Below are 11,420 nucleotides of genomic sequence, written 5' to 3'. Positions count from 1 at the left end.
TTGTTTATATAAGCAGTGATTCAGCTTCCCATTCCCAGTAGTAACAGTGGTGTTACAAACCAATCTGCTCTAAAGCCCTGTCTCTGAAGAATTGTCAACTCCAGTTTTTCACTTTCTAACCCAGATTCACTCTGGGGTCCTGTCTTTACAGTGAGTCAAACCAAACTCCTGTGTCTAAGCTCCTGACAAATTTGGGCAGTGTTCCTGACCTTCCTCCTCATCCAAGAATTTCAGCATTTTTGTTTTATGGAAGGCTTTAGGCACATGACTATCTAGCAGCAGCACATAAAAGCAGACCTTTATTTATTATTTTGTCCTGCATTTGGCATTGTAGAGAAGCTGAATCAACTTTAAGCCCCCAGGAGGACAGGATATTAACAACTATTCTGTACTGAGGATTTAGGGTCTAATTCAGCTGCCATTAATCTCAGTAACAAAAGTCTTGTTGCAGGATTTAGAGAACTAGGCCAGGAGTATTGGGGTATTAAGTGGGGAGGGGGGGGCTGAAATGAGGTGACCAGATACCTGTGTATGACAGTCCTGTTCAGAGAGAGGGAGGGAGGAAGATTGGTTTTCAGGAATGAACTCTGCACTGGGCAGAATGTCCTGGAGGGTTTCAACAGAGTCAGCTCTAGACCAGAACAAAAAAAGCAAGTTTAGAGGGAACTTTTAGGGCACATTGTTTGGTATGTAGCTGCTTTCAGGGCAGCAGCTTTTTGGTTCAGTATCAGAGTTTTAGCTGTGGGAAGGGAAATGCTGGTTTTCCCCATTGCAGATTGTTCTGTGGTGCAGAATAGCACAAAATAGGTGGTACAGAAAAGGAACCAACATTTGCAATAAACCCCTGTGCTTTACACACACCAAATGTGCTTTTTTAGAGCATCATCCTTCCTGAGCTGTGGAAATCTCAAATGTGGTTTTGCTGCCCTCCTTGGAGTGACGGAGGTGAGACAAACTTTTTGATTCACTGAGTGGTTTCTTACAGAGTTGCTCCCAGAGTACTGGAATGTACTTTTTAATGGCCTTTTTGCAAAATTTATTTTAATAACTTGTAAATATGCTTGGACAATTTTCAGTCTGCAATCAGGTCATAAGATATTATGGAGAGTGGCTGGATTTCCATCTTTGCTGAGGTACTAAGTGCAAAAAATTCTCATTCCTTGTCAGACTTTGTAGCAGCTGTAAAGGTTTAAAGCCTTTAAAGCTTGCTGAATTGCAATCTTGACTGTGTTTTCCCCCATCCCCTTCCCTGGGGCAGGGAGATGTCTGTGGATGGAAGTTCCAGGAAACCTTGGCCAAAACCCTTTGGGGCTTGTAGGCTGTGTACAGACATTGCACCCACGGCCACTGGGGTGCAGGGGCAGAGTGTCAGACAGGTAAATATATTGCCAGCATCCCATAATAGTCTAACAAGTGACTGGAGGCTTCCAGATGCTGGATTTCAGCCTTTAAATAAGGTAACACTTGGTGAAGTTAGAAGGAATCAGTAACAAAATCTTGACTGCTCCATCCTCTGTTACCCACTGACAGAATTTGTAAATCCGTGAAGGCTGGAAGTTTCTCTTCTGCCTGTGGAGAATCCACAGAACTGGCTGAAAAACAAGGAGAAAATGGAGAGAAGACTTTAACAGAGAAAGAGATGAGAGGACAAAATATATCATGGAATTTCCCTGTCCCATGTGCTGTTTTGTTCCCTGCCCATCACTGGGTAATGGAATTTCCAAGATAGTCCCAAATAGCCCCAGCAAGAGCCTTTTAATCTCTTTTCTTTGGGAAGATGTTGCAGACTGATGGGTTTCCTTGCTGTAAGATTTTACCCTTAGTCCCATTCTCCTCATCCACTCACCTCCAGGTTTTCCTTTCTCTCATCCATCATTTCTTTCAGTTGTGCTCTGTTTTGTGGTTTGGAGCCTTTCCTTGCAGTGTTTGGCGCTGGGGACCCAAACCCAGGCTCTGCCATCAGCACTTCATTCACTCACAGGGGCCCCAGTGGATGTCTGAAGTAGCAAAGGGTTGACTCATAAAATAAAGAGTCTGGAGAGCTGGAAAGGGCAGAAGTGATATTTTGCATCAGCCTGAAAGATCAGGACCAACCCTCTGGACACTTTTACATATTTTATTCCATGCATCTGATTAAAGGAAAGATCAAGAGATAAAGAGGTGAGCAGCTGGGATGCTGACCATTTCCCACAGTGCCAGGGAGTGCCAGTGCACTCAGGGGCAGCTGAGTGGAGATGTTCTGACACACTGGAGCAGTGTTTGCTTCTGATGTTTATTTCACATAGATCATTGGATGTGTTCCTCTCTTCTTCAGCACAAAGAAGGATATTGGAGAAGCAGAAAATGAAATAAAAGGATCACTCTATCTTGAACTACAGTGTGTCCAAACCTTTGTCAGCTGTAGAAAGTCATGGACACGTGGCCTAATGAGGGATTCTTGGGGTGTCCTCTGCAGGCCCAGGAGTCTGACTTGGATGATCCTGATGGGTCCTTTCCAAGTTATCATATTCTATGGTGGTATGACTCTGATAACAGGAGAAAATCAGGGTGATTTGTGACAAAATAAGCCAGAGATTAACCTGGAACAGGGCAGTCAGTTTGGCACTGCACGCTCAAGGCTCTGCAAACATTTATTTGGCTCCACAGAAACAAAGAAAATTAGTGCTGAGGAGAATCTGGCTTCCCTTTGTAGCTTATTTCACAGCAAAATGCACAACGTTTCCTTTCACAGGTGAGTCAAGATAAGCCCTCACATATTCCTGAACACTGAGGAAATGCCTCCTTCCCAATCCAAGACTCGGCAGAAAAAGGCTGGGAAGGAGAAGGTGCTCAATTGTGAGAAAAACTCTGCAGGAGACTCAAAGATCTGCTGTGGGAAGAGGAGGGAAGGTAAGAGCAGAGGCCAAGGGAAGGGCAAAGAGTCACTTCCTGCACAAAGTGACAGCCTTGGAGAAGAGCCCTTAAAAATCCAGAGGCTGGGGAGGCCTCAGGAAAGCAAAGAGAATGATCAGAAGAAGTTATTCCAAAGAAAAAGAGCCTGCAGGAGAAATTATAGAAGTGAATCTGGTCTGGGGAGAAAACATGGAGGGTCCAGGTTGGAGGGGAAAAAAGGAAAGGCCTGCAAGCAACGGGAAATGACATCAGGGCAGGAGAGTGAGGACAGCAGTGACAAGGAGGGAAAAGCCATCCCAAACAGAGAGAAACAGGGTTTTAAAAGGAGATGTGGAAAGAGACTTGGTGCTGGTGAAACAGGCACTGAACTGGAGGCTGTAAAGGCAATCACAAAGCGAGGTGCTGAAGGCTCTTTTCAGAAACAGAACTTGGGAGAAAAGGCACAGAACCCCAGGGTAAAGCACAGAGGTAATCAGGACTTCAAGGAGGCTTATGAGCAGAAATCAGGTTCTCAATCCCAAGGCAGTACAGCACAGGAAAAAGGTGAGAGGACTGGGAAAAAGCAAGCTGAAAATCTTCCCAGGATTGTCATCACTGAAAGTGAGGATGAAAATATTCTGGAAACTTCAGGTAACTCCTACTCTGACTCCAGCAGTGAAGGCCATGGAACCCACAAAAAGGGTGCAAAGGAGGCTGTGGTGGGGAGCACTTCCTGCAGTGAAGAGAGGAGCAGCTCTTCTGAAGAGAGGAGCAGCTCTTCCGAGTTAGATGGCAACAGTGAGAAAGAAATTGTGCTCAAAGATCCTCCTGTGAGTGAAGGAAAAGGCTACAAGGAACTGGCTGATGAAAGCAAGGAAGCATCTATTGAACCTGAAAAGGAGCTGGTGACCACAGGTGGAAAAATTGAATCTGAGGCTGAAGGCACTGAATTCGCAGGACTGGAAGCAGAGGAGAAGATGGGGAAGTCAGACAACATTCTGAGACAACCAGAATGTGCTCCAGCAGGGAGCAGTGAGGCAGATGATCAGTTAAGCACTTCAGGACTCCAAGTTAAGAGTTTTAAGAACAGGGAAAATGTTGAAATAAACAAGGAAAATATACTAGAAAATAACAGGGTTGAAGATATGTCAAAAGATGGACACGTGAATTCTGACAGCAGTGGGGAGAGCAGCACTGCAGAGAACATTGCTGAAATAAAAGAAAACAAACCAGAACCACTCCCAACTGCTGTGAAAGCAAAACTCCATGTTCACCTTAGCAAATATGAACAGGAAGAGAAAGTGAATGATAAAGTCAGAGAGCTGGAAGATGGCTCTTTCCTCTCCAAGCAACAGAGGACATTGAAGGAGAAACCTGGGAAGTGTGAGATCCCAGAACAAGGTGAAGAGGCTGGACATAGACAGAGGGACAGTTCAGACTGCAGCAGGCAGGACCTACCAGCACTGATGCTTACAAAGAAATGTTCTTCTCAATCCCAAATCCCCCTCAGTCTGGAAAACCAGCATAAAAATACTGAGACCAAACTATCACCAAGCCAGGAACCAAACCCTGCCCAGATGGCTTTGGGAATCAGCTCAGACCTGAACAATATTGAAAGCATCTGTTCAAAAGCCATGACTCTAGAAACTCCCAGTAAACAAAGAGAATCCAACACAGCTCAGAGTTTTGGAGAGAAAAGAGTAAATACTTCAAGCTACTCCATGATTACAAAAAAATCATCTGATAAGCAGCTCCTTGGAAAGAAGAAAGTTGGAAAAGTTATTGGAAAAGTTAAACAGAGTTCAGGCCAGACTACAAAGGCAAAAAAAGAGAAAGCAGAAGAAGTGGTTGCAGAGGCACCTTCTGAAACAGAACCTGTGCATGGTGGGGAAGGATCCAAGCACTTGCACACCCGCTCTGCTTTTAGAAAAGTCACCAGCTGGCTTGGCCAAAAACCTGCCAAGAAAGCAAGGCTGAAAGCTCGACTGCTGAGTGTGGCACGTGCAATTGGTATCTCCAGATGGCTCTTGAGGAAATTTGGGAAGAAGAAGAGGAGCAGCAAACCTTTTGGATTCAGAAGTAGAATGGCAATCCGGATTCTGAGCACTGCTGGGTGGGTTGGTTGGTCTGGCAAAGCCTTCCCTGGTGCAGCTGGACAGCTGGAGAGGGCTGAGCCGAGGGACAAAGAATCTTTTGCTTCATTAGTGGAGGGGACAGGTGGTCCCAGAATGGCAGAGGAAGTGGGACACATTGATTTGCCTCCTGGTGATTCTCCTCTTCATGGAACCAGTTCCTTCCCATGCTTGGATGAGAAGAACAGCGCTACTGATGCCAAGTTTGCTGTAGTGTTCCCCAGAGTCCACAGCTTGGTTAAGGCCAAGAACTCCTTGTCCAGGAGCTCTGGCAATGGTTATTCCCTACAGAAACTGAAATCTCCATCAGAGAGAAAATCTGTCCCTCCTGTGCAACAGGCTTGCAGATTCAAATGTGACCTTCCCAGAACTCTGATGGATCCAAGCCAGAGAAACAGCAAGCAGGGCTTCCTCCCACGCCCAGAGGAGGAGCCAATCCATACCTCAGATTATTGCAATGAGGTAGATACCAAGGAGGTTTCAGGTGTCCTCCAGACTGCAGGATCCATGGTCACTCCTAGTGTGCACTGGTCCCAGCAGCAGGGGCAGGGATGGGACCCTGCAGCGTGGCTGAACTCCAGGCTGCTGCTGCCACGGCCAACCATGGAGAACCTGAGCAAATGGGCCACCTCCAAGGAGCCCCAGCTGGCCAGCAGCCATGGGAGGGTCTGCAAGGACCAGTGGGAGGCAGATGATTCTGCTGACAACGTGCTGGAGATGGAGTTCATGCAGAAACAGGTACAGGTGTTGTCCCCAGTACTGGAATGGAACTGAACTTCCCCTGATTTTCAGTTGTGTATCTGTGCATTTCATGTGTACATGTGTGAAGAGCACTGTGCAGAAGTTGAGGAGATTGAAGATCTAACCAGACTGGAGTAGGTGTCCTCAATGTCTGCAGCTTTTTCAGGTCACAAGGGCTTGCTTGTTTTTCTGCAAAGGTGGCTCAACAATAGAAAACACATTAGCAAGATAGATTAGCTAGATCCTTAGCTAGATAGGAGAAAATAAATTTTTCCTCTGTGGGACAAAAATAGAATGGACTGGATGTGTATCACAGCTGAGTAACTGATGCTCTGCTGAAGAGCTAAAAGACTGAATTTTAGTAGTGAAGTTATGGACCTACCCAGAACCACTGGGGAGGAGCAGAGGTGCAGAGGGCGCTCCTAACTGTTATGTAGAGCGTGTCCCCAGGCTCTGCTGCACAGAGAGGGCACAGTGAACATCTGCAGTCACAGCCCAGAGCCAGCAGCTCAGCCTGGTTAACACACTTCTGTGCAGCTGCATCCCTAGAACTCTGTCTCTCCTGTTAAATGATTCCCAGTCCTGAAATGGGTTCTAAAAATACCCCAAAATACTTAAAGGGTAGGGGAAATTAGGTTTAGAGGCTGATGTGAGTTCTGTGATGTAGCAGAAGGACAGAATTGGGAATTTAACATGCCTTTCTTATTGTATGAAGTGAGTGGTAAGGAAGGACAGCTTGCAGGATGAGAAGCACATTTCTATGTTCTTTGCCTACTGATATTGGCATCTGTGGCTTTAGTGACTCCTGTTGCCTTCAGCTGTGAAAAATTCACGTCCTATATCTTTAAGAGCTGCTAAGCCTTGGTTCACTGCTGTTGTTGTAAGATAAGCCCCTGACACTGCTCCTCACCATCCTCTCCTCCTGCCATCCTGCTGAGATAAACACCTGTAAAGGTTTTGCAAGGGGCTGGGATCACACAGAGGAAAATCTGAGCTTTGAATGCTCCATTCTCTGACCTGTTTAATCCTGAGGATGTTGGAACCACATGAAGGCAGTGAAGAGTTTTAGTCCCAGCACCCCACAAAATCTTCAATCCCTATATGGACCCTTCAGTTAAGAGCTGGACTCCATGATCCTTGTGGGTCCCTTCCAGAATATTCTTCCCAAGGACCACAGAATATTCTGTGGGCCTTGGGAGGGCAGAAAGGTTAATATTTAAAATTAACACATGCAAGGGAAGCTTATGGCTAACAACTCCTTTCCTCTGTTTGTAGGGAAGTGTCTGAGAGCTCAGTCCTGCTGTGCCTGAAGAAGAGGTTCCATCAAAATCTCATTTATGTATGGATAGTGATGTTTGGTTTGCTTCGGTTTGGTTTTCTTCAGTGCTTATTCACTCTGAGCAATGAGCTTTTAGAGAATGTAATTTATATTATGCCATCAAGCTTTAATAATGCACCAGCTATCTTACTCATTACTGGGAACAATGATAAAAACTAGACTCACACAGCTTTTGCTCAGAAATCAGGTAGCATGAAATATTTGGGGTAAAATCTGAAAGTTTCAGAGTTTCTCTGTAATTTTGGTATTCATTGCCAGCCTGTGAGCATACTTGGGCTCCTTTTTAGCCTCAGCTGCTCCTAGTGGGAATCTCCTATTTTAGCACAGAAGTTCTGAGTTAAAAATTGTGGATCTTGAGAAGAAGCCTCAGAGTTTCTGCAAACATTTCACAGTTTCTGCAAACATTTCACAGTCCAGATCTGGTTGTGGATGGTTAACTGTTCTCTTTTTCATTTACTGGCTCAAGTGTTCAAACCTTTGCCTGTAATTTCATGTGGAGAATAGATAGTGGCTAGAGAAAATGACCACAGACCAGTGAGTGCTCACTTATCCCAAATTATTAATGACAGAGATTTGAAAATGACCACTGAAAAGCTGTGTCCTCAATAAGTTGGCAGTATAGTCAGAATAAATAATATTCCTTTAAAGGGAATTTGTATATTTGTATTAATATATGCATTCAGCTGCAGTCCTTATTCAGAAAATTCTAAGAAGCCCCCAGATTTTTTCCCCTTTCTTATTTTTGTCCTAGACTTACATTGGGCAAATTTTGATTTCGGTGAATCCTTTCAAAGACCTGAGTATCTACTCTGAAGATGTGGCTACTGAGTACCAGCAAGGGACTCTCTCAAAAAATGCCCCGTATGTTTTTTCTTTCTCAAATAACTCTCTAAACCCTGTTCTGTTTGCAAAGTATTTTATTATTCCAGAAAGTATTTTATTGTGCTCCAGTTCTCTGCTAGAGCAGGATGAATGTCAGATTTGGCAAAGCTGTAGTTGCTTGGGCCTATAATTCTACAGAGCTAAAGTTCATCTCAGCTCGTGTCCAAGGCCAGGCTGGACAGGGCTTGGAAAAGTCAGGTCTAGTAGAATAGTCCCTGTCCATGGCAGAGGAATGAAATGGTCTTTAAGGTCCCTCCAACCCAAACCATTCTGTGACTTTTAGGTCAAGTTTCTTTGGTGAAGACACTGGCCCACCTCTGATGTAGATCCCTGATGAGGAGCCTGTGGGTGCTGCACTTGTGGGGTGGAAGTGTGGGTCAGGTAATGAGGGTTTCTTTCTGTCCATGCAGACACATCTTTGCCATAGCAGAGATGGCCTACACGCTGTCCCAGTCATCAGGGCAGGAGCAGTGTGTCCTCATCAGGTAGGAAGTGAAGGACTTTGTTGGAGGCCCTTTGATTGCTTTATGTAAAAATTCCACTTTGTATTTCACTGCCTATAAGTTGATCCTTCTGGCTTTTATGTGATTGCTGCCTGTCCAGAACCTGAGTAAGGTGGATTTTTATTTCACTCTGTGCAAATAACAGTTTGAATTTAGTTGCACTTCAGAGGAGTGGGAGAGAAGGAGTCTGGTACTCCCCAGGGGAATCCTTTTTGGGCCCATTTTGTCAGTGTTTCATTTTGTCTCAGCATTTCAAGGAATGGGTGATAGATCTTCAGCTGTAAATCAGCACATCCCCTGTGACTTGCTGTAGCAGGACCTCTGATGTGCCTAGACCAGGTACCTCTGTTTTGATGCCAGCTTCTCCACCTCTTGCTCCTGCAGTGGACACAGTGGATCAGGTAAAACAGAAGCTGCCAAAGCCATTGTGCAATACCTGACCACGCTGTACCAGGGATCTGACAGCCACAGGATCAGACAGGTAACAGGCAAGTGAGCTTGGCTGGAGGCCGTGAGGGTTGGGCAGGGAAAAGAAGCCAAAGCCAGGACAGAGAGGCTGCTGCTGATGTTATTTCTTTGGCTGGACTTGGGAGGGTTTGTGGTCCAAGGTGAAGCTCCCATAAAGACTCAAGGAGAGCTGGTGTATTTGTAGTTCTGTATTTTAATACCTGGGAGATCTGATGCTGTGTAAAGTGCTGGATCTGTTTGAACAGAGAGCTGGTTGCTGCCACGGAGAGCTTTTAGCAGAGTCTGGAAGGTGAGTCAGAACAAGCACAGAGCAGGAATAAAGTGAAAGATTATAGCAGTGAGGGTAAAGAGCTCACAGAGCAACTCACCACTGGCTAGAGATAATGATACAGGATACATTTTGAAAGACATCCTTTACCCATATGAGAATTATATCAGTGAAGTCCCAGTTTTTGTTTATCTTTCCAAACTGACAGGTACATAAACCCTTTTGAGTTTAAAAACCTGTGATTGTTACTGAAGTGTTCCCTCCCTCTTTTCTCTACAGCCCTGCAATGTCCTACCCATCCTGGAGAGTTTTGGAAATGCAAGAACCATCCTCAATGACAACTCCAGCCGTTTTGGAAAGCTGCTGAGTGTCCACCTGCGACGGTGAGTTGGAGAATCTCCTCGGGTCCCTCCAGCTGCCAAGGGGTGTTTGGGTGAGACCAGGTGGAGCAGTGCTGAGAGCTCACACATTAACCCTCCCTCCCCTTCACTCTTGCTTTCATCAGGGTAGGAAGAGAGTGAGTTTACACCCCTATTTTGCTTTTTTTGTGTTTCCTCCCAAAAGAACAGATCTTGGTTCTCAAGATGAGTTAAATTAAGAACACAAGAATGGCTGACTGGTTTATACCAAGGGCCCATCTGATGCCTTGCTGTGTCCTCAGCACTGCCTGAGGCAAGAACAGCCCAAATACAAACAATGCTTTTCCCTAAATCCCCTTGAGCTCTTTAACATTTGCAGCAGCTCAGGAGTTTTCCTCAGTCTCCTGAGGTATTCCAGTTTCCTCTTGGGCTCATACAAACTTGATGTCTCTGCAACAGCCTTCAAGTGTTCCACAGGTCTAACCAGTTCTGTGAAAAACTCCTTTCTGTTTTCAGCCTGCCTCCTTTCTAGCTTCTGGATTTGGTTGGTTTGTTTGGGTTTTTTCCTGACTGTTGCCAAGCACTGAGCTGATTCTTTCATGGAACTGTCTATCATAACCCTCAGGTCTCAGTCCTAAGGAGCAATGGTTAAATTTGAGTCTGTCTGTTTATATGTGAAGCTGGGTCTGTAACCATCACTTCACATTTATCTACTGTGGGCTTCACGTGCCATTTTCTTGCTCACTCTGCACTGTAAGGTCTGTCTGCATTTATTCACAGCTGGCCTTCATCATCACTGAATAATTTCGTACAAGCAGGAAGCTTTGTCCCATTGCTGTTCAGCTCCTCTTCTAGGTCACTTATCAAACCCTCACGGGTCAGGTACAGACACTTTGTGGAACTCTGATGGTTGTTTCACACTGTTAAGAGAATTCACCTTTATTCCTACCCATGTTAGGACTTCTGTTCTTATTCTGTACTTGGTTTCCACGAAAGTCCCACAATTTTGTCAAAATATTTTGGAAATTCAAGTAGATTATGTCCCTAAGATCATTCTTATCTGCAGAGACACAAATCTGCAGAAAACCTGTCCCTAGGTTCTGACAGGATCTGTTGTCTTCTGCTCAGTGGCATTGTGGTGGGAACATCCATCTCCCAGTACCTGCTGGAGAAGTCTCGTGTGGTGTTTCAGGTGAGGACCAGTGGCTCCCTCTCTCCCTTATTAACATTTAGTCTTAAATTTACTGTTAAATAACAGGGGTGGGAATTAATATGAGAATTGCTTGCCATTTCTTCTACCAGCAAGAGCTATGTCCCCTCCATGTATCACAGGGTGATCACTTCTTTTATTTGAATAAAATAGGTTTCTCTGTCTCAAACAGGTTGAATTAAGCCACTTATTAGGGATTACTGAAAGTTGAATCTTCCCTCAATTAGTTTTTATTAATGTCTGGAGTGTGGGAATGCTCAAATATTGGAGCTGTGTGCAAAGGACTTCTCCCAGATGGAATGTTCTTGAGGTGTCAGTGGGAATCCTGATCCTGCTCTGTGAGTGTGTTCTGGATATGGATCAGCTCCATGGATGTGTCCCATCAGGCCCACGGTGAGAGGAACTACCACGTGTTTTACGAGCTGCTGGCAGGGCTGCCCGTGGAGCAGAAGGAGGAGATGTACTTGCAGGAGGCAGAGTCCTACTTTTACCTGAACCAGGTGAGTGAGCTGAGGGTTCTCTGCAGCAGCTGGCACAGAGAAATGGTCCAGGCATCCCTTCTGTTTGGTTAGAGAGGCACCCAATCCTCTGCTCCCCTGCATAAAGTCAGCTCTGCTCCTTCTCATACCTGATCTAAGAGTCAACAC

The 11,420-nt window shown here is 45.3% G+C and overlaps 1 protein-coding gene and 2 long non-coding RNA genes across 4 annotated transcripts in view; 2 read left to right on the top strand and 1 right to left on the bottom strand.

The window, feature by feature from the left end:
• Positions 1–273: 273 nt before the first annotated feature.
• On the bottom strand, positions 274–5,362 carry LOC132336734 (uncharacterized). Of its 2 annotated transcripts, XR_009488941.1 has the most exons (4): positions 4,936–5,362; positions 2,390–2,525; positions 1,847–2,042; positions 274–1,592 (listed from the first exon to the last, which is right to left on the bottom strand). It is a non-coding gene; the product is annotated as an uncharacterized LOC132336734 (long non-coding RNA). The 2 variants fall into 2 exon arrangements; XR_009488942.1 differs by lacking the exon at positions 2,390–2,525 and having other exon boundaries at positions 4,936–5,356.
• Positions 5,363–5,367: 5 nt separating this feature from the next.
• On the top strand, positions 5,368–8,949 carry LOC132336735 (uncharacterized). The gene is made up of 5 exons (XR_009488943.1): positions 5,368–5,878; positions 7,020–7,083; positions 7,835–7,944; positions 8,376–8,450; positions 8,853–8,949. It is a non-coding gene; the product is annotated as an uncharacterized LOC132336735 (long non-coding RNA).
• MYO15B (myosin XVB) overlaps positions 8,949–11,420 on the top strand; it is a 38,434-nt gene continuing 35,962 nt past the window's right edge. Inside the window, exons 1-4 of the mRNA XM_059864508.1 lie at positions 8,949–9,225; positions 9,484–9,587; positions 10,630–10,755; positions 11,160–11,273. Coding sequence (XP_059720491.1) covers positions 11,232–11,273 — 42 coding nt within the window. The 5' untranslated portion in view covers positions 8,949–9,225; positions 9,484–9,587; positions 10,630–10,755; positions 11,160–11,231. The remainder of the gene's footprint in view (positions 9,226–9,483; positions 9,588–10,629; positions 10,756–11,159; positions 11,274–11,420) is intronic.

This window comes from Haemorhous mexicanus, chromosome 20 (genome assembly GCF_027477595.1).
Source record: "Haemorhous mexicanus isolate bHaeMex1 chromosome 20, bHaeMex1.pri, whole genome shotgun sequence".
Taxonomy (NCBI): Eukaryota; Metazoa; Chordata; class Aves; order Passeriformes; family Fringillidae; genus Haemorhous; species Haemorhous mexicanus.
Note: the sequence above shows the minus strand (reverse complement) of the source record. Positions and strands in the feature narration are given on the sequence as shown.